This window comes from Lepisosteus oculatus, chromosome 12 (assembly GCF_040954835.1).
Source record: "Lepisosteus oculatus isolate fLepOcu1 chromosome 12, fLepOcu1.hap2, whole genome shotgun sequence".
Classification (NCBI taxonomy): domain Eukaryota; kingdom Metazoa; phylum Chordata; class Actinopteri; order Semionotiformes; family Lepisosteidae; genus Lepisosteus; species Lepisosteus oculatus.
This window is the reverse complement of record NC_090707.1, coordinates 15,110,001-15,131,023: the sequence shown is the minus strand read 5'-3', so window position 1 is coordinate 15,131,023 and position 21,023 is coordinate 15,110,001. Positions and strand designations below refer to the sequence as shown.

General features: G+C 35.0%; 1 protein-coding gene across 6 annotated transcripts in view; it reads right to left on the bottom strand.

The window, feature by feature from the left end:
- Window positions 1-21,023, bottom strand: part of scn1laa (sodium channel, voltage-gated, type I-like, alpha) — an 83,106-nt gene that overhangs the window by 16,446 nt on the left and 45,637 nt on the right. For 5 of the 6 annotated variants that reach the window (XM_069196547.1, XM_069196549.1, XM_069196544.1 and 2 more), the window contains 12 exons: window positions 20,964-21,023; window positions 18,586-18,792; window positions 16,779-17,057; window positions 16,025-16,363; window positions 15,260-15,395; window positions 14,699-14,937; window positions 13,644-13,817; window positions 12,784-13,140; window positions 11,341-11,820; window positions 3,986-4,106; window positions 1,398-1,552; window positions 451-624 (listed from right to left, as the gene is read on the bottom strand). The exon at window positions 20,964-21,023 is cut by the window's right edge and continues 82 nt beyond it. In XM_069196547.1, the coding sequence (XP_069052648.1) occupies window positions 451-624; window positions 1,398-1,552; window positions 3,986-4,106; window positions 11,341-11,820; window positions 12,784-13,140; window positions 13,644-13,817; window positions 14,699-14,937; window positions 15,260-15,395; window positions 16,025-16,363; window positions 16,779-17,057; window positions 18,586-18,792; window positions 20,964-21,023 (2,721 nt within the window). The remainder of the gene's footprint in view (window positions 1-450; window positions 625-1,397; window positions 1,553-3,985; window positions 4,107-11,340; window positions 11,821-12,783; window positions 13,141-13,643; window positions 13,818-14,698; window positions 14,938-15,259; window positions 15,396-16,024; window positions 16,364-16,778; window positions 17,058-18,585; window positions 18,793-20,963) is intronic. The other variant, XM_069196550.1, reaches the window with a different exon arrangement.

The following is a 21,023-nucleotide window of genomic DNA, read 5'->3' as shown; positions in this document are numbered from 1 at the left end:
TGATTAGAAAACAGCTTGAGGAAACTAATTAAAACTAATTATTGAGACAGTGAAGTGAAATATGTCACTTCTGTTGTTTACTATTGACATTTTTATTTCAGATCAATAGGTAAACATGAGGAAAATGTAACAGAATGTCAGATTTTATTTCTGGATATTTTTGTACATACATGTTAGAACATATTAGAGTCCCATGGTCAATCCCCAATTTCAGGCCTTCATACACTACTTATTGGGACAAATTGATTTAAAGTAATTTAAACTAGTATAAAGTTTGTATCTGGACACATAAGACTTATATGCAATGACTTGACATGTTCCTTTGACATGTTTTGTCAAGTATTAACTGCAGCCACTTTCAGTTGTCGCTTATTTCTGGGTTTTTCTGACTTTAGTGTTCTGTGTTCAAAGAATTTCAAAGAACATTTTCAAATACCAAGGAATACATACATCAACAATCAGGAAGTCCAACCAGCACCAGGCATTTGTGAAATATTTCACAAACCCATAGGCCACCCACTTCAGCAACATTTCCAAGATGAAGATGTAGGTAAAGACTTTATCGGCATATTCCAGCATAGTCTTAATTGTCTTCCTCTGCTCAATGTAAATATCTTCAAAAGCCTGTTAAAAATACAATCTCTTGTTAATGGTTTATGAATAATGCCCTGAGAAATTGGCATTGTCTTTCTCATGTTCACTGCATTTATTCATCCGTTCGAGTTAAAAAATAACATTTATAATATTATAAAATTCTGAAACAATTCTCTGATGTAATTGCAGCAATAAAACACTTGCCTAGACAGCATGGTCACAAATGGTTAGACTATGTTTTAAACTCATTTCAATTACACTGTTACTGTGTGATGTAAACTTTTTTTCAGCAAAAAAGTCATCAGTCTCCACAAAGATACAGTATGTTAGGTAAAACAGAAGGTTTTTCACATTTTTCAAATTCCTACTCTATATACTCTGTTGTAAGTAGTGGATACATTATTACTAGGTGTAATAAACTACAGGTAGGTCATTTTACTCTACAATAAATACCTGAGATGGACAAAAGTTCATCTGAATGTATCTTGCACATTTATTATAGGTCAAAATCTACTAAAAAAACAGCAAGATTTGTGCCGACATGTTTGGTAGACCATTAAACTACATTACTTCACAACCTGTCTTCAGCTCACATTAGAGCAGGCCTCTGATATGCCCCTCTATGTAATAGCAGTGACAGTGCAACTGCAGAGATACCTCATTGTTACTTTAGGTTACATGGGAAATCAATATATTAACATTAAACCAAAGTGGCATGCACTCATACTATAAGATCTGGTTACTTCTTTAGATGTGGGGGATTTAAAAAGGGGCTACCTTAATGCAATAAGAGTTGCACTCACCAATGCACCGCTGCTGAGGAGGATCATAAAGATAATGAACGTTTCAAACCAGTTGTGCTCGACGATCCTGAAGCATGTTTTTCGAAGGGTCCACCACTGCTTCCAATAGCCTTCCTCTATATTGACCTGACAAAACTGGAACTTCCGGACACATCCTAAAATAAAACATTAAAAAAACAGGTGTAGCTTATCTTCTGCAAAAAATGACCAAATAAGAATATTTCTGCATAATCTCGAAATTCAGTAGCTCTACATTTTTCCACTGCTTGTGACTGAAATACAAAGTGTCAGGTAGGAAATGATAGGGACAGACAAGAAGGTCCTACTTTGAAACTCTTCTGAGTGTAGATTGTTTTTGAATCCAAAGCCTATGTTCAGCTTTTCAGTTTTTTGAATTTTGCAGTCATTCAGCTGCACTCATGACTGCTCTCCCCTGGAGACACATCTAAAAGAAAATTGCTTATTTTGCAAACAGACACTCTCTGAGCAGTTGCTTTGGATTTGAAACAAAGTGTGAATACAGGACAAAAGAACCCCAACTACCAATCCAGGAAATAACATTTAATTAAGAATGAACAAGTAATATGGTTGTGTTTTATTCCATCCCTTCAAGTGTTATGTGTCCTCTATCATACCCAAGGGTGAGTACTAGTCAAAGCTTTACTGTTTATGTAAAAAACATCTTATGTCTCAGTATCCTAAATAACCAACTGAGCAAATATCCACCTCATTTGGATTACAAAATGTATTTAAAAATAAATGATGTCTATCTCCATTTGCCACTTGAATCATATCTTAACATTATCAGTACCTGAGTTCATACATTCCTCTAATAAGGGGCCTCATTAACTGTGTGTCACATGAAACAGAAGTGATAAGAATGAAATTAAACACTGCTTAAATCCTACAACATTTTAAGTTCCAGCTAAAATGTGATTCTTTTGTACATTTAACTCAGTTTTCTAGTCAATATGTCTTACAGTATATTTGTCAACTTTTTGGTTCATTAGTATGTACAGTATGTCAACATCTTCCAGGTAGCCATTAGATCTAATGTTTTAACAAGTAGAAGCTGACAAAATATTCCAGGTACCCACATCATTTCCTAATTTCACTTTCATTAGCCTGATTGACTAAACAACCAGATGGAGCTTTAACAGTGAAGTTCTGATATACTATAATATGTCTCCGTGTACAGTATTTTCTTTTTTTTGTAGCACACTCACCCATCCTTGTCAGACCCTTAACAACTTCATGAAATACATTTGTGTGCACATTGGGTACTACAACCACTCTTTAATGACCTTCTGTGTATAAAGCACATCATTTGTGGGTAACCTTAGGGATGACAGCTAACACTTGTTAACACTAGATGCTTGTAGAAAGAATCCAATTTCACACCATGTCATACCATGTCATTTAAATGCCCAAGACCTGTAAGGACTAGAATAGGTACAATAAGGCCCCCAGTGAAAACCAAACACTCTACAGTATATCAAAGTATCTTCAGGAGAAAATCCTACCAATGACAATGTTATGAAGTTGCTGAATGGTTGCTTGGATAACCGAGTCCTTCAACTTTAGACTAAAGTTGTTGTTAAAAGGCCAATAGGAATTTTTACATTTAATGGAATAGTATGGAAAGAAGGACAGAGACATGTTCACTAAAACAACGTGTCAGAGTGCGTTGAGGCACTTATCAAATATTAAACGAATGAACTTCTAAGAAACCTCATGTGAAAATTATTTAATCGTAAAGATTTGATAGAGATACTGCAGCAACATTACTGCTATCCTGTCAAACAAAACACTTCTGCCAGCAGCTGTGATTGACAAAATGTGTGAAAATCTATACTGTATACCTACTCTCCCAAAAATTGATACTATTTATATTGCATTCTTTAATGTTTACAAATATCACGTATCAATTTTAATCAAATCTGTTTATTAAAAAAGTGTCCTAATAAATGTATTTTTTTCATTCCCAGAAAAAAAAAACAGGGGGGTTTGTCATAAATTGCAAAACATTAAAAGCATTTTAATCTCTGAAAAAAAAAATGCTTCCATGGAAAGCAAATCACAGTTTCTCTGGTGACATTCAGTGCATCATGTATGTGGTATGTACAGTATTAGTTAATCACTGAAAGCAACACTTATACTACATAAGGCCTCATCATCTTTCATGCAACGGTAAGTGCTGTTGCATAAATCACTCTCAAGTGCCATCTGAGTTATTCTTAAAATAATGGCATATCATTTTTATGTTTGAGAGTCCAAAGAAAATCAGACATATTCATGGATCTAATCTCACATTATGTAATATCATCAATAGCAAATCTGAGTCTTTTCTAGGATATTATGACACAAGTGTAAATATTTCACACAGTTTGTTAAATTCTGCATTATAGAATTTACTTTCTAATAAAGTGTAATAGGCTTCCGTTTGATATCGAAGGGCTTATAATAATGCCACAAAACTTCTCTGGTTTACTTGCTGTACCACAAAACAAACTTACTGTACGAAGAAAGCAAATTTTAAAACAAGATGAAGTTGAAAAAGATTTACTTGCACCTTTCTTCATACCTACCTTCAGTGAAACAGGCTTCGGGTTCGAAAGATTCCTCAGGTTCAATTTCTATTGGCTCTCCCTCCCCAGGTGGCCTTATGTCTACAGTACTGCCTTCTGAAGAGCTGGACTGATCTAGTTTCTGAAAAAAGAATCCAGGACATAGCCATTACAGAAGAAATATTCGGCAGCACCTCATATACCTTTATCTCCTTGAAATCCGACGTATTTGATCTTCAAATTCATAACATTCGTTAATTTTGTGAAACAGCTGATGCACATTTCCTTCACAATAGGTAAGCTCACAGGGTTGGAATGTAATCAAGTTGGGCTTGTGCATTAGTCATACAGTTTCATGCAGAATCAATCAAAATACCTACAGACTTTACAATTGAGATGCACAACAATTTGGTCACTTAAATCAAATAAAGTAATCGTATCTTCTTTAAATTTAAAAAATGAAATGGCATCCAGCAGTGAGCTGTAGGTATAATTGATTTTACTAAAACTCCTTAGTCACAAGCTGTCTAGCATGCAGTATTAATGGTGCAGTATAATTCCAGTCCTGTGATCTAACCTATTGTAAGGTGTCCTTAAGTATTTTCATGTCTGTTGTGGATGAACCTTAATGGAGCAAAACAAAATTTACCCATTACACCAGATAATTGTAATGTATTGATTTTTCTCAGATGTTGCCTTCATTGACATGAAAACACACACTTTACTTCCATTCCTTTAAGCAATACTCAAACTTCAATCATTTTTAAAAAGGAGGGTATGTGCATTAGCTTCACAGCAAAAACCAGTACTGTACTCTTAGTCCAAGAATTTGTAAACTGATGTACATAATTTTAGTGGCAGATGGTTACGCATTCATGCCTGGATAATACAAAAGAAGAATCTTAAGAATTAAGATTTTGACAATAACACCTACAGCTGATGTAATACACACTAGAAAAGCAATCTACAAACCAAAGGAAAGTAATGTGTGCTTTAATACTACCAGAAATTCTCTAAAAATCAGAGATTATACTGGGAACATATCGTTTAACAGCAATAGGAAAACAAATAAAAGGAAATGTGGTCTTTTGTGGAGAAAGAGAATGTAAACAGTTATCTTTTCAATTGTGTCAGGTGTATACAAATATTTTTCTCCTTCACTGTACTAATTTGTCTTTTTTACCATTGAGTGCTTGCCTTATTAAAGTGGCTTTATTGCAGAACTTGCTCACAGAGCTAGCTGAGTCTAAGGGAAACTCAAGAAGAGACATTAATGTTAATGTAGTTCTCCTTCATTTCAGCACATCAGTCCTTGCAGGTCAGATCAATGTGACTGCTAGGGTCACTGTCTTGAATATTTGCAGATACTTCAGTTTAACACAGGAATAAGATTGCCCTTAGCGACTGGTTCAAAAATAAAAAGGAGTAGTTTACTTAAAAAAGAAGGATAATCTTGAAAATTGATGTGAGCTGATATAAAAAAGAAATTCTTTCTGAGTTAACAATAACCCACCCTCATTTGAACATCATAATAAGACAATTACTTTTCTAGTGTCCAGAACATATGGAATTTACTACTTTGCTGCACGTTTTAAAAGGGCAGGTATGTGCATTAACTGATACTAAAAGGACTAAACACTATTAGAAGTAGTGTAACAGTAATGGCTGCTGAGATAAACAGCTAATGCAGAATGGGGAATGATGTAAGCATACTAAAAGTAAAGTGTAGACTGAACTAAATACTATTCTCAAAAAAATTGTATCGTACTTCTTGTTATAACCATCTACCTCTGAATGAATTTTGCTTAGTTAGTCTTAAATTAAATAATCACATAGCTCTCATAAAACATGGTAGCTTAATTACCAGGGATTCAAAAAATTCTCTGCACAGATACAGAGACTGGTTTGAAACATGAAAACAACTAATGCAGTCTAACCAAAAGACGCATTCAGTAGGTTGAAAATAAGCAGTATGTGTTAATGTTACGCTATTAGTGCATTATTGTTATTACTGTTTTTGTTAGTGTAGGTCTTGTTTGAATCCCTGTTAATAATAAGCATACTTCTAATTGAGAAGAAAATGTAACCTTATAATTAATGCAGGTTTCTGAGTTCTGTGAACTTAAAAGGGTCTGCTTTCATCATTCCATAATGAATAGCATTTATAAATGAAAAAGCCATAATCATGTTTAGGCAATGAACCAAATGAATTTTGACATACTAAAGCAAAATCCATTTCACTGAATCAGTCTGACTTTTCAAGCTTTACAGTAGGTGCCCACTGTCTACTAAACAATCAAACTGAAAACAAAAATGTCAGAATAAAAGAATGGGCTTTTACTATTGGTGAAAAAGGTGGAAGGGCTCATTCATTGGTTATCTTTTTTTGCGAAAAAGCTTATGTTAAACAAAAAGTAAAAGAAAATTTGGGGTTCCAGCATCAGAACTGCTGCTTAACTAAGGAAAAAAGGAACTAGAACATGATCAGGCAGATAGAAAGAAAATCAGCAATCCTTTATTTTTTTTTCCTTAAATGGCACTGGCAATCTGCATGGTTAGTGTTACAGTATGTACAATAAATTGGTCTTACAAGTCTCCTCTCATTGAAAATCTGGGGTGCTTCTTGAAATCAGCTGCAATAATAACCAGATAAGTTAAGCTAGGTAAGGCTCATACAGTACTCAAATGATCACATACAGACCTTTATGTTTTCGTTTATCAGCAACTTGTCAGAGAAAATACATCTAAAAGAAAAAAAGCTCTTCTGTGAAAAAAAAAAGCTTTCTGTTGTCAATGTACTGTATTCTGATGACCCAATCACATCAAATAACCGGCTGATGATAGCCATACTGGTGAAGAACATACATATACTCCACAGGGGCTGGAAAATGTCATGATTCCATATCTCATATTCAGTATACTGTATATTCCATCAATATTCATGCAAACTTTAAAATGTTTTTAAATGGCAACATCAGGTACTGAAACCATCTCATTTTAAAATGTAAAATGTCATTTTTAAGCAAAAAGGTCACACAGGTCTGAATGCAACAGAAGTACAGTTACACATAAAATAAAGCACTACTTGTTAGATGTTTGCAGACAGGAAAAGAATGACCTACACACACTTGATAAAAGAGTATTAATCATACAGTCCATTGATTCTGTCTTTAGATGCTCATGTGAACTCATCCGAAGGCCCAGATTAAAGTCTGGATTATTGAAAAGAGAACCCACCACCTATTTGGGGATTATTTTACCAGAATTGAATGGCAGACTTTCTTTGTGAAGAAACAGGAAGCCTTTGCCAAATATGTTGCCTTTAATGACCATCTTAGAAGTTTATAACTGGCAAAAGGGTCAATATTTATATAACTAAACCAAAATGTCAGACATCCCTTAATACCAGTTTATGTAATATATTTTCATTTCTTCCACTCTGCCCTCCCAAAGATAAAATGCTTAATTAATAAGTGAACTTTGTTTTTTTATTGGTGGATGTATACAAGTTTTAATTTAGTCCAAGATAAATTCTTCGTCTTAGATGCATACTGTACAAGCACTGTAATTGTAAATACTGTAATTATATTGTGAAACCTATAAATTGAATAAATAATGTAAAAATGAGGCTAAATAACGTCCGAATACACACACCCTTACAATGTTCACTAGAACACATGCTTAGTTACTTTCTATTCCCATCCCAAATTAGGCATATAATCAGTTCATTTTAATGACTAATGTAGGTCTGCAGAGTCAAAGTCAATACTATTTCAAAACATACAGTATACATGTAGAAGGTTATGGCTGGCATATTTAAATCAATCCATTACGTTTGCCATGCATGTTTATGTAACATATTTTCACTTTTTATTCCCCACCTGAAAATACCAATTTTAAAAACAAGCCAAATTCTAATGAATTAAGTTTTATATTTCAATTAACATTAAATGAATATGTTTTAGAAAACTAACCAAGAAAAGTAAACAAGCTGAACTATTGTTTCAAAAATATGTCCATGATACATACTGTTTGCGTACCATCTACTGATTTTGTTTTAAAATACGTAAATCAAAGCAAATGGATTGAAGCATTTAATGTCAACAAATACCTAATAAGTTCTGAAAATTACCATTTTGAGCTCCTAGAAAATCCACAGAAACATATTATGGCATCTTTCCCACCCTCAACATCTTAGAATGAATTTTTTTTCAAGTAGTAAATAAAAGTGTGATGAGTCTTGTGGATTATGATAATACAGTTGTACAAACCACGGTGTTTAAACACAATTCATAAATCAAGTTAAAAGGAGGAATGATCAGGCCACGGTTTTTCAATAAATACAGTACAATACTAAACAGGATTAACTTAATTCAGGATTACTTTAATTTAATGCTGAGACATTGTTCAACTTTTTTTGGGGAAAAGGTGACAGCAACGTGTGATGTTTCCAAGTTGTGCAGTTTTTATTTAGAATATACACAAGGATTGGAAGACGTTATTGGATAGGTCACATCACCTTACATTTGTAGAAAATACATATAGTTTCACATATCCTTTCACTAAAAAAGAAAGTTTTTGAAACACTATCCAGTGAAAGTGGTGAAATTCAGAACAGCTGTAATAACTATGCTATTAAATACAATTGTTGAAATTCCACAGATATTTATATCCTAAATATCAATAAATATTCTCGTGGAAGAGAGGAGCACAAGGATATCATTAGGACAGAAAAATTAAACGAGCCTCCAAAGAAATTATCAACTGTTGCTACGGTAGAATGATCTATTATGGCTATATTCCCTATTGATATTGTCTCCGTTTAACTATTTTCCCTGAAAAAGCCGTGTCTTCATTAGGGTGACCTTTCACTATGGTTTTAGTATAGAGTTGTAAGAGGAGCAAAATGGATACAAACCAATGACTTAAACTCAGAAGCACAGTCACTAATATATCAAATGATTTCATATGTTTAGAAGCTTGATGACTAGCAAATACAGTAATACTTTGAGATGGATATGAACATTTTTCGTCTTTTGTTCTGTTCAAGAAATGCTGACAATGGTTAAAACCATGTTAACCCTATACCGTAATTACAATACACATCCCAGCTTGGCCAGTACAGTATGTCTTTGGGAGCTAGGAATAAACTAGCACGTGGGAAAAACTCCAAAACAAGGAGGGGCATGAAGACCCTCAGAATCAGAATCTAATCCAAGAACCTGGAGGAGCAAGGGAACAGTGCTCTTTGCCATTCCACCATGGGTGTATTTAGGCTCAATTTATCAAATCGATATACTGTATGACCAAGAAGCTCCATTTGTTTTTTTCTAATCACTCCATTATTCACAATAAGGTTATAATAATGAGATTCTCTTTCTTGCAACATAGAATTTCAACAATTAACCTCACAGGAACTTGAGCCAGTAAGTGATCTAAGATTTTACAATTACATTTTACAGTCTCATATTTTTGAGAATTGCTTTAAAAAGCTTTAAAATGAACTTTGTACCTACATCACTTTCTAGCTATTAATTAATTGCTTTTATTGCAATAAGATAAGAAACAGGAATAAGAAAAAAATAAAGTTTGTTATTTTGTAGGCGAGACACTTCGGTATTTAATTTGGATTTAAATGTAATTGACGTGTGTTGGAGTGTGGAGTGAATAATACTGAAGTTTAAAATGTACATAATTTTCATGTATTCACAAATATTGTTTTTAGAGACTGTTTATCTTGCCTTTGGAGTAGCCATTAAGAAAGCCCATATTGCATTGCTTTCTCAAAAAAAATCTTAAACTGATCTTCACAAGGTAGATTCTCTCCTTATTCCAAAACGGATTCTGTTTGAAAGGCTCTTGAAACCTCTTTATGGAGTTTCATTTCTAGTTAGTGTTGTGGCATTGAAAAATACTTTAACTCTGCACTATTTTTTATTATACAATAAATACCTCCCGTGACTGCAAGTATTGACATTGATTAAGGAAACTTAATCAATAAAATATTAAATAGAATTTAATTAAAAATGTGCAAGATGTTAAAAAATAAAGCTATTTATTCACGTTGATGAATTTTATCTTTATAGATTTACTTTTAAAGTATAAGTTTATAAGTAGCATGTTTACAACAAAATGAAATTTATTTAAAATAGCATATGATGATGCTGTTTTTTATGACTTTTGTAGTAAATATCTACATTTTGAGACTTCCTATAGATTACAAATTTGTGATAAACATCCTCATTTGAAACAGTCAAAGTTTTAATCCTCATTTTGAGGATGCAGTAGAGTGTGTTATCTCTAAAAGGAAGTACTGAAAATATGCTAGTTTTGGTAGGTGATTTTTCTAACAGTTGTATTGTCATTTGAAGTTTCTCTGTCCCACAAACTATTATCCTAAATTTTTCTTTATCCAAATATTTAAAAAATAAAAATTAAATATTAGATAATAAAGTTCTGAAACACTTCCCTAGTGTATTCAGGATAAGTTCCACTACATGTAGAATGGTTAAAATTTATTTTTAATACCTACAGGTATGTGATTTAGTTGAAAGAACATTTTTAAAACTGTCATCAATTTACATAAGAAACATACAGTGCCGTATTCTGCACTGATGCATATATAACTACACAACCACACATGATTCTGAAATTATACACCCTGCTTGCCTTCGGTTATAATGCTGAATTTAACAGAGCTGTCTACAGGCACATTTCAGCTTTATTCAGCAGCCTGCTCACTGAGCTATACAAAATAAATTAGGCTGTTATGATCTAATGAGAATATTCAACTGGCTACCTGTTTTCTTGATTGTGTTGCATTATTTTCTTCTCGGTGTTCATTAAAAAAATCTGTTAAGCATTGTCATTACCTCAACATGTTTTTGTCAGCTTTAATTTCAGGGGCCCTGCCTGTTTCCTAAATTAGCACACAGTGGCATAATAAACATGGCCAGGAACATGTTTGTCTTCAGAGGATACAAAAGGAAAACATTCCAATAAGCAGCATACACAAAAATACAAAAGTTACAGGATGGCAAAGATACAAAACACTCTATAAGTCAGAAAATCTAGCAGCCTATAAATGTTGTACAACCTAATAAACTATAAAAAGCTAAAATCTTAAATCTAATGCAAATACTGATATTTTGACACCAACAGATAAAATAATCTTCAGTTATATAAAGTAACAATAAAACTAATATACAGTATTAAAATAACACCTATTATCCACAGCAACAATAACCAGTATTTTATGTTCACCCCACATAGTGCTGATTCTGTTTTTGTTTAGTTTCTCGGTGCAGAACCAGACTCAATGCTAAATGCATTTACAGAAATTAACAGAGCAGAGACAGAATAAAAAGTGTTCCTACCTCTTTGCTGCCTTCTATGTCTGATTCACTGCTGAAGTCCTCCGTGTTGAGGTTTTCAAAGTCAGACTCACCCACAGCAATAGGCACTGTAACTGTGAGGCTGGGATTGTGTATGAAAGACATATAATCACTCTCATCGATCACGTATTTTCCCACACTGCTGCCTATTCCACTGGTTGTTCCATTGCCATCCTTGTGGTATTCTGGCTCCTTGGTTAATTCAACAGTGGTGTGATTTGAAATGCAGGCCTCTTTTTTGTTGTTGAGGTCTTCGAGGGGTTTGATCTCATCCAGAACTTTCTTCCTCCTCACGCACAATTTCTGGACAGACTCTCGCAGGTTGCCTTTAATGTAGTCAACGCCTCTGTGGATCCGTCCCACAGCAATCTGCAAGTTGTTCATCTCACTGTCATCATCCGTAGCTGCCAGATTATCAGCACTGAATGAACTCAGCAGCAGAGCCAGGAACAAATTAAGTACCTGAGAATAAAACACAATATAAAGCCATGATCTGTAGCACTGTGGGAGAACAGTATGTTATGAAAATAACATGTTACTGTATGTATTGGAAAAATAATCAATAATGTGCAGTAGAAGCACAACTTTAAAGTTAGATATCCATTCTATAAAAACGCTATTATAGATAGCGCAAAGAGTCCAGCAGGTGATCAGCCTATTTACTCATGCTAAAGGAATGTACTAGATTACAGATCCATCCATTTTCTAACCATGACTTCCAATTTATGGTCACTGGGAATCAAGAGCCTATTCGAGCAAGCAATGGGCACAAGGAAAGTTTCACCCTAGACGGGACGCCAGTCCATCACAAGGCACACACACTCACACCAGGGCCAACTTTCCTAGAAGCCAATTAACCTACAAGTATGTCTTTGGACTGTGGGAGGAAACCAGAGCACCCAGAGGAAACCCATGCAAACAAGGGGAGAACATAAAAACTCCACACAGATAGAACCTCAGGTCCAAAATTGAACCCAGGACCCCATCACTGTGAGGCAGCAATGATAACCACTGAGGAACCATGCCACGCCTGTAATAAATCACTTTAATTTATGTTCCACATAAACATTAAAAATCCAAATAAATAAATATTACAGAAAAACCAAGAAAAAAACATTGTGTTTTTAAGTCTACTTAGGGAAGACTTGATTGTAACAGTTATGAGACATTTTCTCCAACAGCAGTGAATCATATCAATTCAAAAGTTCCCTGCTAATTCTAATCTACAAACCTTTTAATTTTGTTTAATATTATACTACTTTATAGGTGGAGTTGGAGGTTTATTAAAGGAGGTTCGAGTCAACTAATTTATCTTGATTTTTATGATTTTTCACCTATACACCTATAATTTCTTCTTATAGCCCATTGCTTTCCTATACTTAACTTGTTGGTAATGGGAAATGCTGGAGGAACCAGGAAACTTACCACAAGATTCCCAATCACCATGACCATCATGAACACAATGAGACACATGCTCTGACCAGCTACTTCCATGCAGTCCCACATGGTCTCAATCCACTCGCCACACAGGACCCGAAACACAATCAGGAAGGAATGGAAAAAGTCAAACATGTGCCAGCGAGGAAGCGTGCAGTCTTCTGAGATCTTGCAGACGCAGTCTCTGTAGCTCTTGCCAAACAGCTGCATTCCCACCACAGCGAAGATGAAAACGATGATGGCAAGAACCAAGGTGAGATTTCCCAGTGCACCCACAGAGTTGCCAATGATCTTGATGAGCATATTAAGCGTTGGCCAGGACTTGGCTAATTTAAACACTCTCAGCTGAAACGAAAGAAGCTTGATTAATATTACAATAGAGTTTGTATTGTATGTGTTTGGATTTAATCTAGTTTTTGGGGATTAGGGATAGAGCTGGGTTACAGTTCTCAATACTAACAGTACTATAATATAGTCTGGAGTACACAGCCCTAAACACTACTGTGCTCTTCTAACTCCATTGTGGTTTCTTCAAGAAATTAAGTCTAGGCTGGGGTCTCATTTGAAGAAAGTGATAGGCAAAGCTTAGATTTGGTGCTAGATTTAAGATGAGTCTAGGGATGGACATACAGTTAAGGGTTACAATTAGGAATAAGGTTAGGGTTGTGTTTATTTTTATTGTCTTTATGTTAAGCATGGTTAAAAACATTGCATTATTATGATATGAGGATAGGCTGACTTTAGATTGAATTATGTATGGGTAAGGCTTTGACTTAGTTCAAGGATAAAGGAAAAATTGCAGATGCTTTGACTGTGAAAAGATACAAAAAAAACATGGAAACACTTACCAGCCTGAAAGATCTGAGAACAGACAATCCCTCGACATTTGCCAACCCAAGCTCCATTAAACTAAGGCTCACAATGAAACCATCAAAAATATTCCAGCCTTCTTGGAAGTAATAGTAAGGATCCATAGCAATGACTTTAAAAAACATTTCAGCAGTGAAGATTCCAGTAAATACCTAGAATATCAATTTAAGTTTAAAAATATACAGTGAGCAGAAAGTTAAAACCTCCCCCTACCCCCAACAAGCTCAATAATAAAAACCTGAATACACCTTACACTATATAAATATATTAGATTTGCAAATTATGTTTTTACATTTTACAAAACTAATTTGTTTCAGACTTTGAGGAGAATGCATCATTTAATATATTTAAGCTATATGTGAGACATGAAATACTTAAATGTTTAATCATTAAGCATCTTTAACTTGCAATTTATGCATTTGGAATGTGACTGAAGATAACCAGCTTTATTTAAATAATGTCAGGTATTCTCTGGGTGGAAGGAAAGCATAAACCACCATCAAGTACTCAGATTGTAATTGTTAATATACAGGCAAGTCAAAGATCTGATCCAGGCTGAAGTCTTTGTTGTAAGACAAACCCTTTGTTTCAGGATTTATTGGGTGGTCAGATTCTGCTACCAGCAAGTACTATTAATGAATCTTTATCAGGCTCCAGATGGCACTGTGTGTATTAATTAATTGTTTCTTATAAAAGCATTTTATAAGTATGATGGCCAAGTACATTTTACTTAACCTAAAGCTGCCTTTTGCCATAGCATCAAATTCAGAAAAAAAATTCTGAACACTATTTTCATTTTAAGTACAGTACATCTACTACAGTATATTTAACACAGCAATCAGTACATAATCTTCCTGAAAACATGTTTTCCAGCAGCACTTTAAATTTGTACTTTAAATCAATGGACTACATTTTTCATTCTAATTGTTCAGGATGATATACTTATTATGTACTATCTTTGCATACAACTTATCAATTTTACTCATAACACAAAAGTGTAACAGTTAAATAAATACAATTCTGTTGTACATACCAAATTCCCTACTGATAGCACATGGTTAAACTCCTTTGTCATAGGATAATGTTCCATTGCCATGAACAGTGTATTCAGAACAATGCAAATAGTAATTGCAAGGTCGACAAATGGGTCCATCACAACAAGATTGACTATCTCTTTGATTTTAAGCCACTGTGGACAGCAATCCCAGATTAGGTAAGTGTTAGCAAATTTATACCAGCATGGCGGGCATTTTTGTCTTGATTCTTCCAGTTCTGAAACAGTTCAAAACAAGCAAATGTATTATGGAGCTGAAGCATAATTTTGAATTAAAAAATTACCTGAGCTTTAACATTATTGGACATATTCTTAGACTGATACATCAGAAGACCATAAAAAAACATACTGTAAAAGTAAGCTGAATAAAACAAATCGTAACTGAAAATCTATATTTTCTTATCTTTACTTAAGTGATTGCCAACTATACTGTATTACTTCAGCTAGAAGTAAAAACACAACTACACTCATAATAAAATGGAATACAGGCTTATGAATTTAAGTGGATATTTTTACATTTATGAGTTACACAATACATACCTTCCATTGTGTTTGTTAATATACTTGCAACACTAAGAGCTCTTTGTCTTATTGATGGGTCTTCCAAATAGTCCATTGATGCTTGGTGAGATCCAGATCTTTTTTTCTTTATTTCTGTTTCAGTTGTGGTGGTGGCCTGTAAGTAATTTAACATAATTAAATCTCTTCAGGCAAATAAATTAATGACTTGTTTAAATTGTTACTTGTAATAACATCATGGATATATTAATAATGATACAAAACTACCTCAAGATTTATTTTTACAACATTAATTTTAAAACACTTCTTAAAATTCCCTGTCTTTAATTATTTTCCCAACATGAAGATCATCTATAGCTGGCCTTTTAAACTTACTGCTTTATATTTTTGTGGAGTGACAAGAGATAATATCTAATTGCCTGAGTCACTTAATTACTACACAATGACAATAATTTCCATATTTCAGTTACCTGAAAAACAAATGTTATCATTACATTTCATAGATAACTGATTTCAAACTACTTATTTTGTGACTCACAACATATGAAAGTATTACCTATACTCACTGGCCAAGAGACCTATAAAATATTGTAATTCTGGTCTGTATTCCAACAGAAATAAACTGGTTTTCCATTACAATTGCCAAGAGTTTGAGGAAGACAAGACTACTTAAATACATGTTTTATTAGGAAAAAAAAAGGCATTTGGCAGCACACAAGCTCTCAAATCAAAGCTAAGTTTTCCTTCTTTTGTTAAAGGTAGCTGCCATATCTTTACAGTGATCACCTCTGGAAGAAGGAGTCCAACAGGTGATGTAGGCACTGATGGTCCACCCACCAGTGACACCACACCGTTGCAGTCCACAGTACAGTGCATCTTTCCGTTTGCCGGAAGTAGAACCCGTGATGACCTGCTGTTCTGACTTATGTTGCTGTTCCGTCTCTCCTGGCGACGCGGCACAAAGAGCGAGCCTCTTCTGCTGTCGTTGTCTTCAAAGGTGCTGTGCTCATCGTCTGCAAAATCATTCTCAGAGCCCACATCCCTTGCTCGCCCCCTGAAGCTGAAGAGGCTTGCTCTGCTGTTGCGTCTGGGAGAGAACAAGGACCCTCGCATACTGAGGAGTGACTACAAAAGATATGAAGAATGTGCCGTCAAGCCATCTGTTACACAAATTTCATCCACTGAAAAGTTTATATCATCTGATTGATCAACTACCAGAGGACACCACCATTTTCACAGCTTTTTTCACAATGCTTCTGCTCATATATGGTTCATTTGGGCTACTTGCAGCTCTGCCCCTGCCAGTACACAGTACACAGTCTCTTAGGAACCTCCTGGATTTGAGCCAAACAGGATCTTGTTAGACAGCAGTGAATTCTGGCCACTGGAGAATACAACATTAACTTCCTATGGTATTATGTCACCTTGTAACAGTCTCAAGGAGCCCTGTTACACATGATTACAGTACTGGCTCAAATTTGGTTGATTTTTTAGAATTAGTGTAATGGCAAATCACCTCTTTCTTGATTAAAAAACTCACCTGGTGCGGGGAAGAATATCTCTTTTCATAAGACAGCCTGTTGCCATCGATTGAAATCCCAAAAACTCTTCTCTTGGTGATGCTGTCTTCTGACTCGGATTTGTGAAACTTCTCGTTGTCCCCTTTCTCCTCTTCCTCGTCTTTCTGCCTCCTCTTCTTCCGCCGGTTCCGCCTCTCTTTGGCACTCTTGGAGCTGAGTTTGGAGGCCTCAGACGAAGTCTCAGTCAGGCCGCCTCCCCCACTGTACTCCCCACTCTCAGCGGCTGCAGCTGCGGCGGCCTGCCAATTATGGCCAACAGGCTGAGGTAAACACCGGCGCGCATTCTCAATGGCATAACAATAGCATCCAGAAAGCTCTGCTTCAATACAAAAGACCAATTACCAGCACGGAGCCCTTTTTGTAAAATGAGGAGCTAATGAGTTTTCACACAGGAGCCAGCAAGGAAGAGAGCCCTCAGCACTAGCGGAAACCCGGGATGTTTTGACGTATGAGTGTAAAAATGTCACAGTAAAAGGAAACGAAAACTTGGACAAATGAATGAAAAATCTAAAAAATCTTTGGTCATCCTTTCAGGTATTACAACACAGACAGGGATAAGTTAAACGGGTTCAGTTAACACCTTCGTGAAGCAAATCACGAAGCAATCAGAGCACAGCTAGAATGAAAACTGAAAAGTACTGTACTAGGTCATACGTCACTCTGTCAGCATAACACTCATATGTCCATTTATAAATGCCTATCAGACATTTTAGGTAAAATCTGCACTGCTGTTCACTAAAAAAGGTCATGCCTTTGAAGTGGCAGGCCAGTAGGTGGCACTCTCCCATCTACAGCAGAATTTAAAAAAAGGAATGCCCCTGTATGGTGACCTCTAAGTGGTGCTGTCCTTCAGATGAGTTAAAGAGCTTTGAGACCCTTTGGTTAAGCTATATAAAAGCAATTGATAATACCTATTACACTTTACTAATAAGATCATTAACATCCAGAGTTATAATGTCCATTTCTGGACCAAACATAATTACTTCTGGAAATTATAAAAAAACCTAAAGGAGAGCTTTCTTAAAACAAGCCTGGTATGCCAAAGCATAATCTGTTATGTACCCTATTAAGGGACAAATCAATTAACTATACACAAGGTGGGTAGCTGCGTCAGCATGCGTAGGCTGCAAAGGAACAAGTAATAGGTTTATTCCATGATGAAAAAAAGAAGAAAGAGAACACAACGTTTCGGCCGTGGAGCCTTCTTCACACCTGAAGAAGGCTCCACGGCCGAAACGTTGTGTTCTCTTTCTTCTTTTTTTCAGCATGGAATAAACCTATTACTTGTAACTATACACAAGACTGGTTATCGGCTTCAGCTTCTCAAGAAGAGTTTGTGAAGACCAATGCCTTGGTATGATGACCTGGGACATTGTGAAGTGAAAGGTGCCATTTTGTTTGGCCCTATTGAAAAATCCCTCACTGGCTTGTCTTTCAGTATTACTACCCAGCAATTTGATTGTTTTGTTTATAATTTTTCAATCTTTTGAGCTATCCTTCTCTAGTGCAGTGGGTGTATGGAACTGAGGAGCTAAAGTAAAATATAAATGGATTCTCAAAAATGACTTTTCAGCTAGTCTAAGGTAACTCACATATATGTGGTTTTGTTAAATATGTGGTTTTGTTGGGGCTAATCGAAGTAATGCACATCAAGTCTCTAAAATACATTTTATTAGTGATTTCACCTTAAAAAACAAAAATGTTTATGAACAGTTTCCTATAAATTCAGAATTAGAAATGCATCAAAAAGCTTGAAGTCACAGATACCTGGGCACCTTCTTGCTGTTTCTTCAGCTGCTCAAGCATTGCTTGAAATTCTGCTTCCTTCTGTTCAGCCTCTTCCATTGTGGCCTGGTTTTGCTCCTCATATGCCATAGCAACCACAGCCAGGATCAAGTTCACAAGGTAGAAAGACCCCAGGAAGATCACAAGCACAAAGAAAATCATGTATGTTTTCCCAGCAGCTCGCAGTGTCTGAAAAACAACATATTGAATTAGGCTTTTTATATCTTTACCATCTACCTTGTCTTTCTCACACCTGAAGAAGGCTCCATAGCAGAAACACTGTGTTTCCTTTCTTCTCTTTTCAGCGTGGAATAAACCATCGAATTAGACTATTAGACAACAAGTATTGAATTAGACTGTGTGCATAGTAAGGCACTGCAGATTAATTTGATTAAATGATTTAGCATGTAAACTTTCCACACTTAGTTGGTGATCATGCGTTTGACCATGTCCGTTTCATTTCTAAATCTAATGAATGGCTAAGAACATTTTTCTGGAGATTTTCTGTAAGCTGTAAGCAAGATATATTACCACTGTGAAAGAACACAGCTACTTAACAATCCTAACAGAGATTGTTATGTAGATCTTTTGGAAAGGCAGTCCAGCACCAAAGAAATGTATTAAACTTTTTTACTAAAACTTTTATTGAAAAGTTCTAAAACCAAAGGCTACAAACAATCCAAGAAAATGTCCAGATTTAAATTCATAGTCCAGTTTATTGGGGAATCAAAATCCTTATCAAATGTCCTCTTAACCTCATATTAAATGTTTACTCTTCCAACATGCGTGGTAAAGAGTTTCTTAACTATTAATTAACTCTGTTGTGTCACAGCACTTGCTTTTGGGACCTTAACTTTAGTTTTGACTTTTCATGCAGAAATGCAGAATTAATGCAGAAAAAATGCAGAATTAGAAGTCAAAAGATGGTTCTGTCTCCCAATCAAGAGGTAATTCATATTCACGGTTCATATCGACTGCATGATCTTTAAAAGTCAATAAAACACTGGATGGTGTTCTTTGTAATATACATATAATTTATAAGTTTGGGAAATTATACATGCTCATGAAATTATGTGACACAACACCAGATCATGACAATTTAATATTTTACTGTACTCACTATTTCAGCAGATTTTAAATGAAAGTTTTAGAATTTAACTTATTGGTGGCTAATTTAATATGAAAAAGGCTTTGTAATGTTCAGTCTTTTCACTTGGTTCTGCTGTTGCTGTCCTAGTTTATGTACATATAAGGAGATGTTCTGAGAATGAATGAACTCTAGAGTTTTCCTCTGAAAGTCATCCAATCTTCTTTCCTCTAGAGAGTTTTCCTCTGAAAGTCATCTATTCCTCTTTGATAATTTATTATCATTTGAGACTTGCCACATCTTTTTCCTGAGACTAATAAGCTTATGTTGCTATGCTCACAGCAGAACAAAGGCAATGAGAGTGGCAGAGAACTTCCATTACAAACTTAAATTTGTCCTAAAAATGCCCCCACTGTTACCTACAGCCAATATAAATCTACTTTAGGGTGCTTGATCTAATGTTCATATTAGAAAATTCAGATATTTTGTCTTAATTACAGACTTATGAATGTTTGTGGTTATACAGTATAATCATTCCCGACATGGGTCTGAAATCTAACAGAAATATTTCTTTCAAGAACAAGACAACACTCTCGCTCTGTTGTTAACAAGGGCCCTCATTCGAGTCCAGACTCTTAATCTACTGCAAAACAAACATTTTTAAAACCACAACTTGCGAACAGTTTGACCAGATGGAACACAAAGAAAACACATAATTTATTATTAAAAGAAAATCATGTTGTAATGCTCACATGTGCCAGATAATTACAAGGTGGGTGAGAGGAGCATGTTTTTGGCATAAAGATCACATTATTATGTACTGTAAACGTACTGAAATTACTTGTTGTAGCATACCAATTATGTTTTAAGACTTTACAAAGTTTTAATAAAGCACTGTACAAGACCGTCAAGAATGATCAGATGGCCTCAACTATTTTACGAGAAACAATTCACACCACACTGAATTGTGTATCTACAGGCATTACATTTCTCTATTTTACAACATGAAAAGTAGATGCCACTGCCTACCCTTTTATTAAATTATTATTTTTACATCTCACATGGCACTGGTTTATGAAATGTCACACCAATACAGACAAAGACAAAACGCACAGAACCACATTTAAAATAAGAAACTTTTAAAGGACTATATACTGTACACTATATTACATTTGGGATCATTTTTCCATAAAATCTACAAACCATACACAAACAAAATCCTAAAATGTTAGTTAATGCTAATCATAATTGAACAAAATGATAAGACACTGACCTGCTGATACAGATTTTCCCAGAAGTCTTGAGTCATCAGCCGAAACAGAGATAAGAATGC